This window comes from Myodes glareolus, chromosome 1, assembly GCF_982192425.1.
Source record: "Myodes glareolus chromosome 1, mMyoGla1.1, whole genome shotgun sequence".
NCBI classification, from domain to species: domain Eukaryota; kingdom Metazoa; phylum Chordata; class Mammalia; order Rodentia; family Cricetidae; genus Myodes; species Myodes glareolus.
In genome coordinates this window covers 109,744,382-109,767,061 of record NC_142026.1, presented here as the reverse complement: position 1 = coordinate 109,767,061, position 22,680 = coordinate 109,744,382, and the positions used below count along the sequence as shown (strand labels likewise).

Below are 22,680 nucleotides of genomic sequence, written 5' to 3'. Positions count from 1 at the left end.
TGAGGTTTTGGCAAATATTTAAAAATGATTATGTGAGAAAGTCATGCTTTTTGGCATATTGGATGTATAATGCTTTCTCCATATCAAAAACAGGTGAAATTGGATGTTTTCCTATTTTAATTGAGACTGAAAAACATGAGTTTAAAATAATATGAAAGCGTTAGCTCTTGAATTCACAGTAGAATCAACTTATGTAATGAATTGTTAAGGGGAAAGTAATTCAAATTAGAAGATTTAGTAGTGGAAAGATTGACTATCTAACATGAAGATTGTTTTTTAAGTTAATATTACCAAGTCATGTCTCAGTTTTGCCTTATGGTGCCAAATACAGAGGCCAGCCAAGTAGACTCATTTTGCCGACATACAGATGTGCAGTCCCCTGCGTAGTAGTTGTTGAATAAGCCTGAGCAGCAGGAGCGTGGGTGCACAGACGTGTCGGGAGTAAGAGGACCCTTGAGTACTTTGTGTGGCAAAGTTACTCCTACCTCAGTTAGTTGTTGGGCTGTTAGGGGCAGAAAAGGTGGTTGGGCAGCTCTCTTAGGTGGTTTGTTTGACCAACCACTGCTGGATTGATCCTGGTAGTACTTTTACCTGATGTCAAAGAGTGTGCTGATAACGTGTTTACTCTAAGAGTTTTTTCAAAACATTAAGCAAGAGCGTAGGGTGATCTGATCTGAACTTAGAGGGTTGTCTATGATCTGAAACTCATATTAATTTTATTGAACTTCAAAGATTTTCAGTTTCACAGGTCAATTAAGGATGGAAATATTAACCCTTCGTGACAGAACTAGGGCTAATCTGTAGCTGTCAGCATTATTAGGCAAAGGGCTTTCCTCTTCTGCTTCACTTTCTGAGTGTCTAGATTTGGTGTGGGTGAGAAGATGCTGATTGTAGGAGTGAAGAATGTAAGTTTGTCCTTCCCTACAGAGGAAGCCTGTTTAGTCTGTTAGATCGTTGCTGTGGAACGTCTGCCTTAGGGTGTAGAGAGCTCTCAGTTACAGTGAAAGGGGCTTCTGTCTAACACCAGGCGTTCATATCTTAGTAGAGCACAGTAGTCGTTAGAGGAAGCATAGTGTGCATTGTCATTTGCCTGCACAGTATCATTGTTTGTGTTTACATATCCCAGTAATGAAATAAAGGGTTTTAGTTTTAAACCTGATAATTAAATGCAAATTAAATATTTTCAACTTGCTCAGCTTTAAATCCCTGATAGTAACTTGTAGTTTAATTCTACCTTTAGACTAAAGACAAATTGCATGTCTGCTTGTTGAATAGTATGTATTTTTATTAGTATTTAGAATACTTTCCTCAGAAGTAATAACACACTTCACTAAATAAACCAAGTGCCTTTCACGGCAGTAAATTGCAAGTTGGTCTTGATAATGGTTCCGATCATGTGATTGTCCTGAAAGCTTCAAAAGAGAAAGTGCTGGGAACTTGGCAATTGTATCTTTTTTCTGAGATTTTCTATTGGTAGAGTCATAAGAATGTTTAATTTTTATAAAATGTAAAGATAAATGTTGTAAATGCTTTGTTAGTACAAACAAAATAAACAGCATTATGACATTAGGTATTTCTGGAATATTCCTTTTGATTAAGATAGTATTTAGGCAGTAGGATTTACTATTTTTTAAATTTAAACTTGGAATACGCATGTCTAGTTCATATCTTACAGCTGAACCTTTGATCCATATACTCAACTGTCTTCTGCACACTCCTGCTCTAACAGCAAGCTGTATCTTCCCCTTAATGGCACCTGTCCCTGAAGAATAGTCCTGGACTCTTGTTTCTCCCTACTATGTGAATAGCCAGGTGTCTGTGAGCTTACCTGACTTAGAATCATTGAATGCTCACAGATTAATTCCCTGCATCTGGCTTGAGCTTTACTCAGTGCTGTCTCACGCATGCAGGTGAGCCTTGTTGGTGTAGCTCTCTGCTCATACGTACTATGCTGCATTGACAGTTTCCCTTAGTATTTGAATGCCTGCCTTTTCTATAGAGCTACCTAAATATCCTGTGAGGGCTCCCCCCTCGCCCCCACCCTGGGCAGGCTGTCTCCTACCATATCCCCTGTTTCCAGCATATGCAGTACAAACCTTATTTATGTTCTGTTTTTTCTCCTCATTACTCTGATTGGATCTGAAAGTAGGATGATGCAGCCTAGTGTGACATGAAGAGTTGTATGATAACAAGATCCAAGATTTGGCTGTGGAAGGGGATAGCCAAAGTCTGGGAGGGTAACTTTGTTACCGCGGACAATAAGATAAGAAGGGGCTGGGAATAAAGCTCAGAGGTAGATAATTTGGCCTCTTTCCTGTAAGAATATGTACGACTAGACTGTGGTGGGCTTATTCGCATTCTCATTGAGAGAAAGATGCCAGTGCTTGGAGGAGGAGTCCAACATTCTTCATTTAACTTTGTGGTTAGTGTTTGCCTATGAAATGTCAGATGAAAATGCTTGTAAAATTAGATAAGCACTTTTTTAGTACTGAAGTTTTCACTAAAGCTTCAAGAGCATACAGAGAGGTGTCCTTCATGAGGCAGCTTTTCAGGAAATAAATGCTCAATTATAGTTGTATATAAATTATATATTTATATGACTGTAACGTTCATATTGCTTAGATTTTTAAAATACCTTACTGTTTATATATAACAAATATGTATAGACAAAATCCAGTCCTCAAATTCATTTAGGTGAAAGAATTTTCCTTCTTCCCAGTATAACTGTGTATAGTCTTTTTTATTTTTCTTCAGAAAGTTATTGTCATACCAATTCAGCTTCATCAGTCCAACTTGGAAGTTCTTGAGGTTTCCATTGTAGGAGATAGGGGTGTGTCTTTCTTTGTTGTGTGTGTGCCAAGTACATGCTCGGCCACTTTGCTAGATTCCCAGATCTCTGGTTCTTTTTCTTGATAAATACCATGTGTTTTTAAAGAAGTTTCAGGTACTTACTTGAGCCTTTTGTAATGTGGAAGTCAGGCAGAGCTGTAAGTATTTTATATAACAAATTGTCATGAGGGACGATCTAAACTGTCTTTGGTTTTGGTGTAATATTGTATCAGTTGTGACACTGAGTTGGAAGCTTTTCAGTTCATTTTGATTATGAAAATGTGATATTGTTAGTGTCTAAAATTTTAAGTGTCTGTTGAAAAGTCTCGTAAACTTCACTGTAGAAAATGTTAAAAGTATATAGAATCAAACAACATGTTATTCTTTTATAGAGAATTACAAGTATAAGTAGTTTTTTTTATTCATCTCTAAGTGAATTCATCATTAAAGATACTGAACTCTCAGAGGGAGAGCAAGGAAAGAGATATCTTGATGTAGGGAGCCATTATGGGGCTAGCAAAAAACTAGGCACTAGGGAAATTCTCAGGAATCCATAAGAATTACCCCAGCTAAGACCCTAAGCCATGGTGGAGAGGGTGGCTGAACTGGCCTTCCCCTCTAATCAGATTGATGACTACCTTAATTGTCATCATAGAACCTTCACCTAGCAACTGATGGAAGCAGATGCAGAGACCCACAGCTAAGCACTGGGCCGAGTTTCCAGAGTCTAGTCCAAGAGAGGGAGGAGCGATAATAGGAGCAAAGGGGTCAAGGCCATGATGGGGATACCCAGAGAAACAGCTGACCCAAGCTAGTGAGAGCTCACTGACTCTGGACTGATGGCGGGGTAACCTGCATAGGACCAAACTTGACCCACTGAATGTGGGTGACAGTTGTGTGACTGGGGCAGTTTGTGGGACTACTGGCATTGGGACCAGGATTTATCCCAAGTGCTTGAGCTGGCATTTTGGAGCTCATTCATTTTGGAGGTATACCCTGCTCAGCCTAGGTATAGGGGGAGGGCCTTGGTCCTGCCTCAAAGTGATGTGTCAGGCTTCCTTGACTCTCACTGGGAAGCCTTAGCCTCTCTAAGGGGTGAATGGGGACTAGGATTGGGGACAGTGGGGGGAGAAGGGGAGGGAGTGGGAACTGGGATAGATATGTAAAATGAGAAAAGATTGTTTTGTTTTTTTAAAATCTAAATTTAATAATAAAAAATCCCAAAATAAAGAGAAAAATAGTGTTAAATTTTTATTGTTAATCGTGTTTGGCATTTAGCCCAGGCATTATATGTCATTTTGCTATAAGTCATATTGCAAGAAGTACTTGTTAGAAGTATAGTTGATATCTAAGCTTACTTTATGTAGATTAAAGCAGTTGTCTAATAGCCAGAGTATATCTTCCCAGAAGCAGAACTAAAAGCTCATAGCAAACTCTTTGCACGTATAAACTAACTTTAAGCAAGAGTCTATATTTATTTAATTTAAACTTTATAATCCTCCGTTCTCCAAATGTATATAGTAAATTTCGCTGTGACGTGGAAAGCCTGTACCTTTACTCTTGATGCCGTCCTTAGACTTCTGTTAGACCTATATGGTTAAATGCGTGTAGTAAAGGGGATCTCGTTCAGCACTAGATATTTTTGTAGACGAAAGGAGATTTAAGACAGAACTACTCTCATCCTTTCAACATTTGCTACTATAAAGTGAATTAGTTTGAAATCGTTAAATAATCATACTTGGCCAATCTGAGGCTTCCTGAACATAAATGAAGACATCGGCAAACTTTGGTTGGGAGTGAGGGACTCAAACTCTGAAATCTTAAGATCTAGCCTGAAGAGTAAAGTGAAATTGTCAAGTAGTAGAGTTTTGTTTTAGTCAGGTAAATACTGTGATTTCTATTTTGCTGTTGAGGAAATTGAGGCTTAATGGGGACCAGAAATGTTTTTAAGGCATAGAATTGGTCGTAAATGAGAGTTTGATTCCACTTATTTCTAAACCCAAAGTCTGTGCTCGTGGTTCTGTTAGCCAATACTTGTAAGGAGGCTACATCCTAATGTTTCCTGAGGGGAAGGTGTACATGTTTACGCTTGTGTACTTCAATGTGCCCACTTGCTGCCACCTTTAATCTTGTTATCTTATTATCTCCTTTATTCATTGATGTCATTTTCCATTTTTTAATGTGTCTTAGGCGTCATTCATCCTTTCCTTAAGTGTCAACCCGGAGAAGTTGATTTTTATTATTTTATTTTTTTTGTTTGCTGAGTATGGTGGTGCACTCACTCACTTGGGAAAGTGAGACCAGAGGGTTGGGAGTTCCAAGACCAACTTGAAACTGTACAGTGAGGCCCTATGTTAAGAATCAAAACACAACAGAAGAAGTAGTTTATATTTATTTATGTATAATTAGTAATCCAGAAAAACAGATTTCATAGTAAATATGTAATTTTATATTACATTAGGATGTATAAAAATATTTTATTTTTTGCTTTAGAATTTATGATCAGACAAATTATATACCAGTCATAATCTAATTCAAATAAAAATAGTTTAAATAAAGATAAATTTAATAAAATAATGTGTAATCATTTAAGATGACTACATCATGGAGAGGAAGGAAGTGGAAATGGAGAGATGCCAGTAAACAGGTATTGATTTTTAATACTTAATGTTAAGTTCCTAAACGTGCTAAGTAACCTAGAGAATATGAATTATATGGCCTAGCCATCTTTGCACAGCTGTAGTCTCAGAGAGCATGCAGGACCGCCTGCTTCCTTGGGAGTACTAGAGCTCGCAGAATACAAGTCAGTGTGGTTAGAAAAGGAACCCAGGTAGGCACATGGCAAGAGTGACTTCTGCTTAGTCCTGTTGTGGAAGCAGCCCTGTGCTCTTTGGGTAAGAATCTTGTGCTGCGTGATTTTTATTGGGAAGTGGCAACCTCAGTTGAACTGCCATAATCAGAATGGCCCATTACCATTAATTAGTCTTGTCTTTTAGTCTTGATTGATGCTTGATGTGGGAAGGCCCAGCCCACTGTGGGCAGCACCATCTGTAGGCAGAAGGGTGTGAGCTATTTAAGAAAGCTAACTGAGAATGAACCAGTGAGAGCCAGAGAACAAGCCATAAGCAGTATTGCTCCATGGTTTCTGCTCTGAGTCTTGATTGAGCTCCCGCTTTGACTTCCCTCAATGATGGATTATAACTTTTAAGTGTAAGCCTTATAAACACTTTCCTCCAGTTGCTTTTGTCACTGTTTAGCATAGCAGCAGAGAAACAAACCAGAACAGAGCTGGCATAAGAAGCCACAGCAGCCTTCCCTATGTCTTGACTGGCAATGTTGTTGGAAGTGGCCTAAGGGTGACTGTCTCAATTTGGCTTGCCATCTTGTTACTCATGTTTGTCTAGATCTGTAAACTCCTCCCTCTGCTCACTATGATGAGGTAATTTGGAGAGGTTAGTGCTTCGGATCAGGATAGGTGTGATAGCTGGGACCTAGGGTCGGTCTGTCTGTGGGATTGCAGAAGATGATGTTGCTTTCCATCGTTCTCTCCTGGAACACAGGTACCTTTTGCTTCTCTTTAGCAGGCATCTACGTGAGCTTATCCTTAAGGAACCTGGAGGTTTGGGAGGTCTGTCTCTGAGGCCAGCAGTGCTCCCTTACTGTCTTTATGTGTTGGTGCTATAAGGGATCTTGTTATTTGAGTTTGCACTAGTGGTCTCTGATTCCATTTTCTTCATGTGATTGTTACTTCCTTGTTTTCAATGCCACACATTTAACCTTCCTTCACCTTTCCCCAGCCTTAGTCCAGCCTGGGTTAGAAGCTGAATGATGTACTTTTCTTGGTCTTGTGCACTTAGTATAGTTGCCATTTGTGAGTCAACTGTGTTAGGACAGCAGCTGCAGGGCAAGGAAGCTGAATGCTGTACTTTTTTCTAAGTGGAAAATGGAGCTGCTTCCTAACATGGCACTAGAGGTACCATTACAGGGTCCCACTGGGCCCTCACATCAGTGCACCATGCAGCTGGGACACCAGTAATAATGAAACTGGGCCATGCTCTGATGACTCTTTAATGACAGCTTTGAATATGACCAGTGTTAAAACAGAGACACATATACCTTGGATCCTTGCTGCCAGAGTTCAGACTGTGAATGGTGTAAAATCTGAGGGCTACTTTCAAAGGATGCTGTTGTTAATACTTTTTAATAGTATGTCATGTTCTGTTGCATCATTTCAATAGATTGACAGATAATTACTTACTATATATCAACAGACATTTTATTCTTGCTGTATGGGAATAAAATTATATTTAAACACAAGTGTTATAGCACATCATTTGGGATACTTGTTAAAACTAGACTTATTTACTGTAAAGTCAGTTGTTTGAGTCAGTGTATTGTATCTCAAAAATGTATGTTTTCTGCATAAGGAAGTTGAATGAATTTCTTACGGTTAACAGTAGTGTGGGAAAAATACAAATACAAATTTTTAAAAAATTGTGGGAACTGTTTGATTTACAGTTTGAAAGCTTTGCTATTCTTAGGTGGTTTAGAATTGGTGATGTTTTGTTTTGTTAAAAAATAAACAATTCTTTTCGTGTGTTATCTCAAAATATAGAAATGAGAGGCAAACGGAAGGACGTTTCTTACTTAGAATTGTGTTTTCTAACTTCAAATGAGAAAGAGAAGAAAGGAGGAAAGAAAGAAAGGATGTTAAGACCAGAAAGGAAAGTATTGTTTCTGATCTGGCATTATCTTTCCATAGCATGGAAGAGCTAGGCTGAGGATGTGAAGACGCTGGCTTTAGAGGTTGAAATGATTGCTTTGGATCAGGGCGTGTATACTCTGAGCCAGCAGTTTCCAACTCACATTTTATCCTTCTTACGTAAGAATGAACTGTGAACAGCTTATTATTTCAGTGTCTGAGAGGTGATTTGTGAGCAGTTCTATGTAGTAAAGATTATATTTAGATAAATTATGCCTATCATCAGATAAATATTCAGATTAAATTCCAGAAAAATGGAGTGCATGAAACTCACCTTAAAGAAATTTCTCTCTCTCTCTCTCTCTCTCTCTCTCTCTCTCTCTCTCTCTCTCTCTCTCTCTCTCTCTCTTTCTCTCTCACTCACTATCCCAGAATGCTAATAGGTGAAAACTACTTAAAATGAACTTCTTGAGATACAAGTTATGAACTGTAAACTTCCATTTGATTTTGGGGAGAGTTCTTATGGATAACTATTTTTATCTTCCCTCCTGCAGAGCTGGCTAGATCCTGCAAAAGAAATAAAGAGACAGCTGAGAAGTGAGTATTTAAATAACCATACTCAAATTAATCTGCAGTATTTCTGTTTATATAAAAACCTATAGAGATAAATACTATAGTAGTAATAGAGTACGGTGATGGTTCCGTTTTGCATGCTGAAATCAATGTTTCTGTAAGACACTTGTGGAATTGTAACTGTTTAGCTGGATATGGTGCCAGTTGCTTGTAGTCCTAACACTCAAGAGGTTGAGGTAGGGGATCATGAGCTCCAGGCCACTGTAGGCTACACAGTGCAATCCTCCCTCAAAACAGCAACAACAAAACCAAAAGTATTGTAACTGTAGATAGCTTCCCTTTCAGGAGGCTGTAGATTTATTCTTACACGTTTGTGAAATCTACTGATGTAAAGTAACAGGCTGACTTTTAAAAAGCACAGTGTAGTTTTGGGGGTGAAATGTTGTATGTTTCTGAATGTGTGTGTGTGTGTGTGTGTGTGTGTGTGTGTGTGTGTGTGTGCTTGTGTGCGTGTGTACATGCCCATGACAGAGATCCACTCTTGGTTTCTTTCTTGATTATTTTCCACCTTGTTTTTTGAGATGACATTTCTCACTCAACCTGCATCAATTTGACCAGATTTGCCAGGCCATTGAATTTACCTATCTGCCTGACTCTCCAGTGTTTCCTTCCCCAAACTGGGATTCAAATGCATGCCACTACTGTGCCCTCTTCTCACATGGGTGCTGGAGATTGAGTTCAGTCTTCATGCTTGCACAGCAGTCTTTTAGTGATGGAACTGTCTCCTCACCTTCAAATTTCACTTTTTGTTTGAGACAGTTTGCTCTATGTATGTCTCATACTAATGTACTTCCATTGTAGCTTGGAAGTGTAGATTTTAGTTGTTAGGCATATCCTATATCTGAGAGGCACACAAGCACCTCGCTCATGTCTACTGGAGTGAGTATTCCAGAAAAGAAAGCTGAGCAGAGGTCTTTTTTTTCCAGAGCTGCCTGTCTTCTCTGTGGTCCATTCCAAATTTCCAGGTAGCTTTACCTACCTTTGACTCTGGGTTTGCAGTTAGTGTTGGGTTTCCTTTTAATTTTTATCACTCATCTTCATTGTCGTGATTCCCAAATGAGCCCATGCTTCCCACTTAGCCAGCCTCAGCTCCCTGCGTAGATGTACCTCTGCACACTGCCCTGCCTGGGATAGGAGTGCCTAAACACTTAGAATTGCTGAGGAGTCTCTGATAGGGAGTCCAGTACTTACTTCAGAGTTTGTGAATACCTGAAACAGGTAGGGAACCAAGAGCAGCCTGGAACGCTTAGACTGGGGTGGTGGTGGGGTGGTGCCTGAGAATAGTTAAGTCTCTCACAGTCCTTCTAAGACTGGGCCTGAGATAAGCCATTTCTGAGAAGTAACATGCAAAGTATTATTGATAACATTTCTACATTTTCTAATCCTTTATTATTCTAATGTCAAAACACTGAAACAATTCTGTTTGTGCTTTTTATCTACCTTCCGTCTCCCATGCTAGTGTCCAATCTTCTGTTCTATATTCTTTTTCTCTCTCCTCAGTAACAAAACTTAGCCTTACTATCATTTTCCCCTTCTATACATTTATTTACTTAATTTTATTTATTTGTGGGCAGGACTTCACTCTTGCCCTTGCTGACTGTGAATTCACAATACTTTATAGACTCCTGAGTGCTGGGACTATAGGAATGCACAGCTGTACATGGTTTTCTTTCTTTTTTTTTTTTTAAAGATTTATTTATTTATTATGTACACCATGTTCAGCCTCCATGTGTGCCTTCAGACCAGAAGAGGGCACCAGATCTCATCACAGATGGTTGTGAGCCACCATGTGGTTGCTGGGATTTGAACTCAGGACCTCTGGAAGAGCAGTCAGTGCTCTTAACCTCCGAGCCATCTCTCCAGCCCTGTACATGGTTTTCTGCTCTTTATTTGACCTTATCTGTTGTTCTTCTCATATCCACTTTTGTAGATTCATCTGTTTTACCTTTTAAGGATAACTTTTTATTGGCCAGTCTTTTTGCCTTGTCTAGGACTGAGGCATATTCTAGAATTTGGAACTTTGAGCATGAAGCTAGATGAGTTCCATGCATTCTGGAGTGATTGGCTGTCCTCTCTTTGAAGTACTCTTTCTCCTCTCCTTATTCACTGTCTCATCCATGATGGGAAAGCAGGAGGGAAGCAGTCGTGAGGAGACAGAGCCACGTTATGTTGGCATTATTGAAGAAACTGTCACAGACATTCTTCCTTTGTCCCTTCTGTAACTGATGTGTGCTTTGTGAAGGGTACGCCTCAGAAAGATAGAGTGCTTTTACTTTCTCTGAACCTTGATCTGCCAAGCAACACGAAAAGAAAGAACAGGGTAATGTCCAAAATGTGGTGGTCAGACCATAGGGTTCTTTCCTGAGTTTGCTTTATGCCGCTCAGAGTCGCAGGTATTTCCTCTTGGAAATCGCCTTTGAGAAGAAAGCTTAAAAAGAAAGTTTGAAAACTTGACAGGAAACTTTGCAAGTAAAAGTGCGTGAAAAACTTGGAAAGCAAGACTCCTGTTGATTATGAATCATGCTCTTATGTCTTGGTTATTTTTGAAGTGTTCTTTAGAGTTATTTTGAGACGTTTGCCCTGGTGGTTTGGCGAAGAAATAGCAGTAACAATTCAGCGTGACTTTTCTAAACCACTGGAGTTCTTTAAATGGCATAGTCTTCTCCATGAATGCAGCTTAGAAAGTAGTTCCCCTGTTGCAAGTGATAAAGAGCTTTTCCTTTGATTTATTATATTAGATTTTTATAGTTAATAGGCATTTAGAAAATAGATAATCAGAATTGCTTAGAAGTTGGCAAGCTTAATAGTTTCCACTTAAAATTTTCCTTAAATTTTGGTAATGTACCTAATAGGCTGTATGTTTGAAACCTGCTTGTGGATAATATATAAATAATCTGTAATTAGTTGAACTATTTTTTATGTAGCTAGGTAAAATTAGGGATAGCAATTAAATTAAAAAACACTAGTGTTTAATTTAAAAACACTTTAAGTGTACTTACCATTGAAATAAGTATGTGAGTTAATTTCTTTGTTAACTTACTCCCTTTAGCCATTCCATGATGTACGCATATTTCAGATATCCTCGGTACCATAAATATATACAATTTTTGTCAGCTGAAAATGTTTGTTTAGTGTTCTTGGATTTTGCAAATACATCCTTAAATATAAAGATTCTAGTAAAAACTTGTGCATGTAGTTATGCCCAGGTAACTCTGTGCTAGTATTAACACCTGGAAAACAGATAAATAAGGTGCTATTGGGGAATGACAGTCTTGTTGTGACTTTACTTGTTTATGGATTGGAGGTCACCCCACAGAAGGATGTACACACACACTATAAAACCTGAGAAATTGTTTTCTCTTAAAGTATGTCAGGATGTTTTCCTACCCCTACTTTTCCATCATCAGGATCTCTGAACACTTCCATTATGCAGACAAACATTTCCTGAATATCTACTGTGATCACTCGATCATTTTCATGGTTTGTCAACAATGTGGAAATCCCAGGGTTGTTTGTTTTGTTTTTAAAGGAATGGGGAATATTTAGCCCCTAGAAATCTTATGGGTGAAACAAGTTTATCTCAGAACTATTACATGGAGATTATTCAGTTTATTGTATAATAAATTATCATATAAAATATGTATTTATAAAAAGTAAACCTATTATCTCCTAATAGGTTTACTCTATTATAGTAATAAGTTAACTCTAGTAATAGTAAACCTCTTATTCTCTAGTGGATTACTTATATTAATATCTAGTTTTTGAGATTTTATTGCTAATGTCCAGGTGATGCTAAATTATTCTAGATAAAAAGCAAACAAACTGTGTTTTGGTAAATAATTGATGTTTTATAATTGTAGACCTTCCCTGGCTGTTCTCTTTTAATGTGAAGTTTTATCCTCCGGATCCTTCTCAACTGACTGAAGATATCACCAGGTACCTTTATTTACATTTTAAAATTCATCTTTGCGTATGACGTATTTATTTCTGTGCTCTGTGAGTATGGTTGTAACTTTAGGACTGAAAATCAAGGAAATTAAAAATGTATGCTATAAATTTCTTGTGTGCATATCTCTGTATGCCATATGCATGCCTAGTGCCCACAGGTCAGATGAGGGAGTGAGTTGCAGGCAGTTCTGAACTAGCATGTGGGCATTGAGAAGCAACCTGGGTTCCCTATAAGAGCCCTAAACGCTCTTAACAGCTAAGCCGTATGCATTCCCATTATTAATATATATTAATCTTGTCTGAGTTTTCTGTCCTGCCTGGTTCCCGCAATCGTTAAGCCTGAAAGAAATCACACAGAGGTCTACATTTATCATAAACTGATTGCCCATTAGCTTAGGCTTCTTATTAACTCTTATAACTTATATTAGCTCATTATTATTGTCTGTGCTAATCACATGGCTTGGTACCTTTTTCAGCGAGGCAGTCGTATCTTGCTTCTTCTGTGTCTGGACAGGACTGCAGAGGGAACTTCCCTCTTCCCAGAATTCTCCTGTTCTCATTCCTGTCCAGTTGTCCCACCTATACTTCCTGCCCAGCCACAGAATGGGCTAATATATGTTATAAGAGTTAATACGGAGCCTGAGTTAATAGGCCAATCAGTTTATAGTTAATGTAGACCTCTGTGTGATTTTTTTTTTGGGACTTAACGAGTGTAGGAACTAGGCAGGACGAACCCCCGACAACATATTAATATAATTATAATTTGTTTGCTTGTTTCCTTGCTTGCCTGTTATTATGTACATGGGCGATCATGCCAGGGTACACATGTGGAAGTAAGAAGACAACTTTTTGGAGTCCGTTCTCTGCTCCCACCTTGATATGGGTTCCAGGGATTGAACTTGGGTCATTAGGCATGTATCTTTAGGCTGCGAGTTCCTGTAGCTACTGAGCCAGCTTTGAAAATAAAGCAAAACAAACGTCAAAACAAAAGTAAACTTCAAAATAGATCTTGTTCCAAATAGCTGAAGTATTGCCAGTTTCAAAACTTTATGTATGTGTGTATACATATGGACATATATTTGTTTCCCTTTATCTTCAAGTCATAAAATACTTAAAGAAAATATTTTTGTCAGTTTTGCTTTCTATGTTATATGTATGATTAAAGGCATAGCTTTAGTATTTCAGATTTTAATGTGACATATTTTTTAAATAATGTACCCCATGTTTGCCTGTGTTAGTTTCATTGTACAGGTATCATATAGACATTTATTGCTGAGATTGGAAAAATGGCAAGTGTTTTGTTTATTTTTACCTTGCCACTTGTTGCTAAATACCAATACTCTATTGTGATGATTAATTACTATTCATTTTTAACTTTGACTTGATTCAGTTAGCTCCAGCTAGTAAATAATTTTTTTTTTTTTGGCTGCTTAGTGAGTTGCTTTTAGGGCATAATCTCTAGTGTTTTGGCATGTCGGGGATAGAGGTTCTCTGTCGGAGTGCCTTTTAGCCATGAATTTAATGGACTTATGATGCAATGCCCTCTGTCATACACGCCCCCTCCTTGCAGTAATCTGGGAATGATAATCTATGGTGACTGCAACTTTGTTACACGGGCATATGAGTTTTCCGTTTAAGTAGAGTAGTGCTTGTGAACTTTCCCATTCTGTGGTGAGAGGAGCTGCTGGAGCTGCAGTGTGTAGCATGACTAGCTATCTACTTGAGACCTGCTGATGTCCCTACTGAAATTCACTGTGAGTTGACCCTTTGATGGTCCAGCTGGGAACACTATTCAGAATGAAGTCTCATACCATGTAAAGAAAATAGAGCTGGGAAACTCAGAAAGTTCTCGTCAGTTTTTGTTTGAAAAGTTTAGGACGTGACTCTGAAGGTGGGAGTACTAGCTTGCAAGGTTGAGGGACACGTAGCAGAGTAGAAAGTCTGTAGGTATCAGTGCTGTGGAGTGGAGACCTAGCACAGCTACCCCAGGAGTTAAGGGACAACCTGGGATCCAGCTTCAAATTCGGTTTTCTAGAGAAGATCACTTATGTTTGTGTGGTTCTAGAGGTCAAGGGAACATAAACTTCCTTAAAAAGAGGGCTTTTGGCATGCATGAAAATGCTCAGGCTGTAGTATCAACAAGAAGACTCATTTATCTAGAAAAGTATAGAGCAATTGCCAGTGGTTGCATGAATTCTTTGCTAGGTGTGGGAATGTGATGATCCTGTCCCTTGGGGGATAGACCCCCTGGAAAGTCAGGTCTAACTAAATTGAACCTGGTATTGGGAGCCAGAGTGCTCTCTGACTCACCAGCCTGAGGCCTGGCCTGGAGCTGTGCTTTACTAAGCTGTGGGGTAGAGAGCAAGGAAAGGGAGAAAAGTGAGTCCTACAGCCACTTAGACACAGTCAGCACACGGAGAAAGAAGTCGGCATTTACTGGGAAGGCCAGCCCTGGAAAGACATTTTAAATGAGATCACTGCTGTTTATTTCAAGGTCATATAATGGTGTAGTGAGACCATTCAGTCATTGACTGCAGGTAGCTGTTGTGATTACACCTACCAGCTAGGATTCCCAGGCTGCATGCCAGCTGCTTATTTATACACCTAACTTCTACTCTTGCCTTCAAAGACTTGGCCTTGCTAAGGCCTCACATCAGCTTCAGGCCAGTGTAGGAACTTGCTTAGGACTGCAGATCAGCAGTTATGAGGTCCAAGTGCTAGCAAGGGCTTCAATGAAGAGTTAGTATGATTGTTGTTAAAGGCATTTCAGGAAAAGAAGACATGAAAATGGTAGGGATGAGCAAGAATGAGTGACTACCTTTTTTTCTTATAAATGATTGCTGTCAAGATATCTATTCTTCTTTAATCTTGGCACTCTGGAGGCAGAGGCAGGTGAATCTCTGAGGTAGAGACCAGCCTGGTCTACAAAGTGAGTTCCAGGGCAGCCAGTGCTACACAGAGAAGCCCTGTCTTGAAAAGCAGCAACAACAAACAATGTCTAGTCTCTTAACTTTTAGACTTAGTTTTGTAGATAAGCCACCTGTGTAGGAGCTCAGGAAGCAGAATAGAACTTCATGTTATGAAAGGCCATTTTTGCTGTGAATATAAATAGTTCCAATATCAACATATGTTTGCAATGGAATATTAAAATTTAAGGAATTGAGGTTGTTTTAATGTTAACTAATGTTTCTTCTCTATCCTTTTCTCTTCCTCTTCTTCATAGATACTTCTTGTGCCTTCAACTGAGGCAGGACATCGCATCTGGCCGCCTGCCCTGTTCCTTTGTGACTCATGCCCTCTTGGGATCATACACACTGCAGGCTGAACATGGAGACTATGACCCAGAAGAGTATGACAGTATCGATCTTAGTGAGTTCCAGTTTGCCCCAGGCCAGACCAAGGAGATGGAAGAAAAGGTGGCAGAACTGCATAAAACTCACAGGTCTGTTGATGTGCTAGCTGGAGAGATCAATGCCATGACAGGTAGACATAGTTTGTAATACTCGCTCGATGTTCAAGGACAAGTTTTTAGTTTATTTACTTTATCCTTCTGGAGCTTGCCCAGCACTGATAGAGATAACCTGAAACTCTTGAGATGCCCTTTTATTGTTCTTCTTACTGTAACATGGAGATTATGTTCTTGAAACTAAATTCTCTTATCAGACTAATGTGCATCCCCATAAGACACTTCCTGCTCTGTCCTGGCCTATCCTTAATAGATGCACAGGGAGCAGACTTGCGTATACTGGTTTGGCACTTACTTGGCATTTCTTCTGCTTATTAGTGTCTTTATTACTGTATTTTATAAGAAGGCCAGGGTGGTAGTGGGGATAGATGATATCAAAACACAGTGTATATGTATTTGAGATTTTCAAAGAATGAAAATATTTTTAAAAAGCTAGTGAGAAATTGAAGCATCTGGTTTTGAATTAGAAGTGTAGATGTTGATGGGTATGGGATAACCGATGTGTGCAGCTATGCCCACAAGCCACAGATAGTGTTTCTTTGGTTTAGGTGGTGATTACTTAAATTGCTTGAATGTTATATATACCTTGAATAATTTGATATTTCTGTCAATATGGAATTTTTCATGGTTTTGTAAAAATCTCTCTAAGCTACAAAATTTTCAAGGCCACAATTTTATGAAATATTGACTAAAATCATTTGAATAACTTTCAGAGATTTAAAATGCTTAAGGGGCCTTTTATATTGACTTTATTTAAAAAATGAAAAAGATCAGTATTTGACTTTTATTTCTGTATTTAAATTCTACTCAATAGACATTTATTCTGTCACTCAGATTTGAATTGCTTGGTATAAAATGCTATGTTGGAAATGAAGACCGTTGGGTCAGAGACCTGTTAGATTATGTTGTACCCATTATTGCCCAGGCCTTTCCCCAGTGAGAAAAATGGAAAGCACCATTTTAAGGATAAAGTTGGTAAGTGTAGAAGTCTGCCTCCTTGACATGTGCAGGTTAAGAGTGAATGACCATAATGGAAAAGGTGGAGGTAGAGCTGTAGCTTGCCTCTTACTCCACTTTTCTACAGGCCTGGCCGAGTCACTGTACACTCCCAACTCTCCAATCCCACACACTTTTTAATCTGCTTTGGACGAGTCTGCATCTCCTGGTAACACAGTTTCGTTTGATTCTCAGGGGCTTATCTCCAGCACAAGCTGATACTCAGTTCTTAGAAAATGCAAAGAGGCTTTCCATGTATGGTGTTGACCTGCATCATGCCAAGGTATTGTAAATTCAGTGGGAATAATGTTATTCCACTTTAGTGACTGAAGTTCTAGGAAATCTCCAGTTTTGCAAAGCCTGGTTCATTTTGGAAAAGGCTGTTTGTCTGCACTTGAGGTCTTTACCATTTCCTGGTGACAACTTAACAAAATTCCTGGGTGTGAGAATCGTTTGTCCTCTCCCTACTTTGTTCTTCTCTTGTCAGTGTTTTAATGAAGGCCTCTTTGAGAGTTCTCGCCATAAAACTGCCTATGGTATCCTTTACTCCTTACCTTGTGGTTCTGGTTCATGCTGTGTCCCAGCATCTGCTAGACCAGTGGTTCTTAACCTGTCGGTTGTGACCCCTTTTTATAGGGGTCACCTAAGATCATCAGAAAACACAGATATTCATAACAGTAGCAACATTACAGTTACGAAGTAGCGACGAAAATAATTTCATGATGGGGTCAGGACAACTTGAGGAATTGTTTTAAAGAATTGCAGCATTAGGAAGGTTGACAACCACTGTGATAGACCAAGTGCCCCTGTCTTGGCTACTTGTCTCAACCTCACCTCTTTTTGTTTGTTTGTTGTTGGTTGAGGAAGCAGATCTTGAAGCATGAGAGGGCCAGAAGCAACACAGGTCATGGAGCTCCACAGACTAATTGGAGAAGTAGTGCATGAATGGAACAAGGGAGACGGAAATGTGATAGAAATGGTGGAGTTGATTGGGCAGATGCCACTGACAAGCCTTCCTGCTTCACCATCCTACATGGAGTGGTGAGACTTGAGGAGGATGAGAAGGAAAGTGGTAGACAGGTTTGGCTTGTCCAGAGTTGGCATCCAAGAGATGCTCCCTGTCCTGCAGTCACACACATAAGTGTTAGAAGTAATTATAGGTGCCTCCAGGAAGCTCCCACCCAGAAATACCTTCCCTTTCTAGGCCTCAGATTAGTAGTTCTTGATTTTGTGTTATACTTAATGTTTGCAAATGACCCTTTTATCTTTGGTGGCTTTATTTAAAATATTTTTTATTGTAAAATAGTATATTAAATTTAGCATAGAAAATAGAGCCAAACAGAAGAAAATGAAAAAATCACTTGAATCTCTGTGTAGAAAGTTATTGTTTTGATGCATTTTCTTGCTTGGTTTGTCTTATCTCCTATCTATCTATCTATCTATCTATCTATCTATCTATCTATCTATCTATCTATCTATCTATCCATCCATCCATCCATCCATCCATCCATCCATCCATCCATCCATCCATCCATCCATCCATCTCTATCCATCTCTCTTTCTCCCTCCCTCCTTCCCTTCCTCCCTCTATCCCTCTATTCATCCATTTATCCATCTATTTATTTTCTTACTTTGTTTGTTTTTGTTTTTCTCGGCCTCTGAGGACTCTAGGTCTTAGGCTTCATTGTCTTTCTTTGCTTGTTGTTCTTCTCTTTCTTCCTCCTCTTCCTTCCCCCTCTTTCTCCTCCTCCTTCCTTCTTCTTCCTTTCTTTTTCCTCCTCCTCCTCCTCCTCCTTTTTTCATTTTTCGAGACAAAATTTCTCTGTCTATCAGCCTTGGCTGTCCTGGAACTTACTTTGTAGACCAGGCTGGCCTTGAACTCAGAGATCTCTCTGTCTCTGCCTCCCGTGTGTTCTTTGGTTTCTTAAGACAGGGTTTCTTTATGTAGCCTTGGCTGTCCTGGAACTAGCTCTGTGGACAAGGCTGACTTTGAACTCAAAGAGATCTGCCTGCCTCTGCCTCATGAGTGTTAGGATTAAAGATGTGTGTTACCATCACCTGGCGAGTTTAGGCTTCTTTAAATAAGATCTACTCCAAATGTCATTGTTAGTTTTATTTTGAAGCAGGGCCTCTCTCAGGTAGCTCTGGCTGGCCTGAAACTTGGTATATAAAACAGACTGTTTTTTTTTTTTTCAGAAGAGGGAAGATGATGTGGGATCCACCCTCTGTATGTTTTGAATATGTTTTATTATCATTGGTTAACAAAGAAGGTAATTTTGCCGATGGCAGGCCAAAATAGAGCCAGGTAAAAAATCCAAACAGAGACATATAGAGAGAATAGACAGAGCCCAAAAGACAACATGTAGCTGCCAAAGGAAAAGGATGACAAAACAGACTGTTTTTAAACTCACAGAGATCTACCTGCCTCTCTTCCTAAGTTGCTGGGATTAAAGGTGTGTGCTACCACATCTGACTTTAGTGTTTTATTGCAGTTTATTTACATTTGCAATTTCCCCCTCTTTCTGATCAGTGAATAGTCTTTCTTAACATCATGTTTAAAGTGCTGGATGATACAGGACCTTTAAGTTTTGGAAAATACTTCCACTTATACTATCTTTTTGAAATTTGAATGTATTTATTTTATAAATATATGAAATAGTAAAGAGAATGACTTGTCTAATGTCATCCATTGCTGGCTATCATCTCTGCTTAATACTCTTTGTTAAATGCAACTAGGTAGCACATTTGATATTTCTGATGTTGGAGTGCTTTTGTTTTTCCCTCGGTTCCTCTTTTGATTATGGAAGAAACAAAGGATGAGAGAGGATAGGCTTGGAACCAAAGAGATTCTCCCATCTTTATTTTTTTAATTTCTGTTAATTCTGATTTTTTTTTTTTATTTTCTTGAGTGGGTGGGAAGACTAAGGATTGAACCCACGGCCCTAGCCATAGTAGGCAAATACTCTTCCAATGAATGCACCTTCCAGCCTTCACTGTATGCAGCTGTTCTGTTTCCTTACTTTGTAGATCATTAAGTAAAAGTCAGTTCTTAGGGAATAACTACAAAGGATCAGGATTATTTTCTCTAATATTGGAGTGTTAAAAGGTAAGCTTTATCATGGATATAATGTCAGGGTTGATGTATAGTTAGGAGCAGAACAGTAAAAACACTCATTTTTTTTCCTGTTTATCATCTGTTGGAATAAGTTAATATTCAATATATTTGTGGCTTGTGAAAAGAAGTCCTGTAGCAGTTTTAAAGAATGTGCCATGTAAAATTTTATTTTCATAAAACATTTTTCATTACCTCGAACTCACATTCTTTTTCCTTTTTGAGGCATTAAGATAGCAAACTTCAGTTAGGAGAGGTTCAGGAGTGTTGAATGGAAAATCTTGACAAAGGGGCATGAAAGTACAGAGTAGCAGGTACCCTGAGATGATGTCAGTAGCCCTCCTGCACCCTCTAGTTCTGAAGGGTGGAAGGCAGAGTGACAGACCAGCAGAAAGCTGATCTGGAGGGGCTTGTTTTCAGAGGAACCACTATTAGGATCAGCCAGCTGATGTGCCCACACAGGGAGGAGCCTGTGTACTTAACCCCTGACCTCCTTCCCTCCCTCTCCTTGACCTGGGGCAAAAACCTTTAACATCTCAAACACCTTCCACACTGGCAGCTTTCTGAAGGGCAGAGGGTTTTTGTTTTGTTTTGTTTTTTTCCTCCAAGACAGGGTTTCTGTTTGTAGCTTTGGTGCTTGTCCTGGAACTCGATTTGTAGACCAAGCTGGCCTTGAACTCCCAGAGATCCACCTGCCTCTGCCTCCCGAGTGCCTATCAATGGAGGTAGTTTTTGTAGTCAACTGTTTTTTATTGTTGCTGAATGGCATAGCTCAGATACGGGAGATGAAGAAACACTTTTCCTCCTTTCACTTCATACTTTTTGTCAGTAATTCTGTAATTTAGAACAACAATGTCAGCCAGCCAAACCTCCACTGATTTGCTTGAATACAGGTAGGTTTCTTCTTAAGTAAAATAGAAATACTTCTTTGTCCTTTGTGAAGATTTCTTCACACTAGATGAAGCTGGCTTTGTTAGTGTTTGCAGTGAATGCTGCCTTCTTAACTGTGGTGGGAACATGCCATTTTCTGTCATCTCGTGCCCTCTCCCTTTGGTCAGGGGTAGTGATGCTTTTGGCAAAAACATACTTTGAGTTTGGTGCCAACTAGTTTGGGCACCTTTGCCTAACTTACCCAGCTTTATCTGCTATTCCTAGAGAGAGTTGAGGCTGCCAGAGTATCAGAGAATAGAGTTTTGGCTATTTTAAGTTTTTAGAATTTTTTTCAGTGTTACGTATTTGATATGTAAGTGGGCGTGCATATGCTGTGGTGCACATTCCATGGTGCATATGGAGATCAGAGACAACTATGTGCAGCTGAGTTTCTCTACCTGCCTCTACTTGGTTCTGGGGATTGGACTCAGGTCATCAGGCTTTTGCAGCAAGTGTAATATTGGCTACTCCAAATCGACATCCCAGTGTTTCAAAAACTGCTCAGTGTGGTGTAATGTGATTTTATTTGTGTGTTTGTATTTGGATTAAGTATCACAGCGGGTAATGGAATTATCATTAGTTGTCTATACTATACTTTTATTTTGAAAACAAAAAAACTGAATTGTGTTAGATCATTTGTAGTAATGGCACCATCAAAACATTATGAGTAACATAGACTTAATATGCTGTTTGTCTTTGCTTTGTGTATGTGGAAATTTACCCCTTGTTGTTACTGATTTCCTCAACTGTGTACAACTCTGAGTAGTGTTGAGTTTGTCTGTCTTGACTGAGATCATCTGCCCCCTGGAGAGTAACTGCTTGTGTGCTTTGATGTTGTGCCTGTCTTACATGTTGTGCGTGTCATGGTGCTGAAGAGCTAAATAAAACCTTTTCAGGTTTGTGATTATTCTGTATTATCTATTCCAAGTTAAATCTCTGGGAAAAAAAGAATAATAAGTTCAAAAATTGTCTTTAGTCCTTTGCAGTACAACTGAAGGCTTGCTTAATGAGAACTGCATATCAGCCCTTGTTGTTGAGGATGTTGGAAAGAAGTGAGGGGTTTCAACACTGGCAGCCCAGAAGAGAAATTTTCTGTGAATTGGTGTTTTGCAAAATATAGGTGTAATTTTACCAGCTGTCAACTACCATAGCAGTAGGATAGCAGACTGTCCGTGAGGGCTGAACTTTCTCCGGGGAAACATTTTGTCTTTGGTATCTTCAAGATGCGTAAATGTGGGTCTTTTCCCCCTTTTCCCTGTTAACTCTTTGCAGAGCTTGAAAATGCATAAATTGAATATTTGCAGATTTTTTTCCTTTAAATGGTATTTCTATAGTTCTTTGCAAATTCAACCCAATTCCGGAAGATAAATCATTTAGTATGAGTATGTTCTACTCTTGAATTAGCTTAGGTACTGTCACTAAAATTTAAATACTAACATGTTGACATTTTCAATAACTTGAGGGTTGTTTTGCCTCTGTCTATGTAACTTTTGTCATTAACTGTCAATGGGTTATATTTGGCAGGACTCTGAAGGTGTGGACATCAAGCTGGGTGTGTGTTCTAATGGCCTTCTCATTTACAAAGACAAACTGAGAATCAATCGTTTTGCTTGGCCGAAGATCCTGAAAATCTCCTATAAGCGCAGTAATTTCTACATTAAAGTTAGACCAGCAGAGGTAGGCAGTGTCTTGTATTCTTGATATAGCTAACACACTATCAGTGTTTCCTTTACTAGTGGGAGAAATTAATGAATTCTTGTCACTAAAGTGTTGCAAAAGGAAACTTTTCTCTGTTCTTGCATGGTTCTTGATGATAACGTACAATACACACGTTCTTGTTGCTGACATCCACATCCAGTAGATTTTTCATAAAAAGGGATGTTTTTGTGACCCACCTCCCACTCCCCACACATTGGGAGCTCATTTTCTCAGGTAAGTGGTGGAGTGTGTTTTAGTGGCACTGAATAGTCAGTTCACTTGGGCAGTTAACTCTTGCTTTTCATAGAAACAGTATCACAATCTGACTACAGATAAACCAATAATTCCTTCATAAAAGAATAATTA

The 22,680-nt window shown here is 39.0% G+C and overlaps 1 protein-coding gene across 26 annotated transcripts in view; it reads left to right on the top strand.

Annotated features, from left to right (window-relative positions):
• Window positions 1-22,680, top strand: part of Epb41l2 (erythrocyte membrane protein band 4.1 like 2) — a 180,524-nt gene that overhangs the window by 104,955 nt on the left and 52,889 nt on the right. For all 26 annotated transcript variants that reach the window (XM_085689615.2, XM_085689611.2, XM_085689605.2 and 23 more), the window contains 5 exons: window positions 8,086-8,128; window positions 12,025-12,100; window positions 15,336-15,554; window positions 16,770-16,857; window positions 22,141-22,293. In XM_085689615.2, the coding sequence (XP_085545741.2) occupies window positions 8,086-8,128; window positions 12,025-12,100; window positions 15,336-15,554; window positions 16,770-16,857; window positions 22,141-22,293 (579 nt within the window). The remainder of the gene's footprint in view (window positions 1-8,085; window positions 8,129-12,024; window positions 12,101-15,335; window positions 15,555-16,769; window positions 16,858-22,140; window positions 22,294-22,680) is intronic.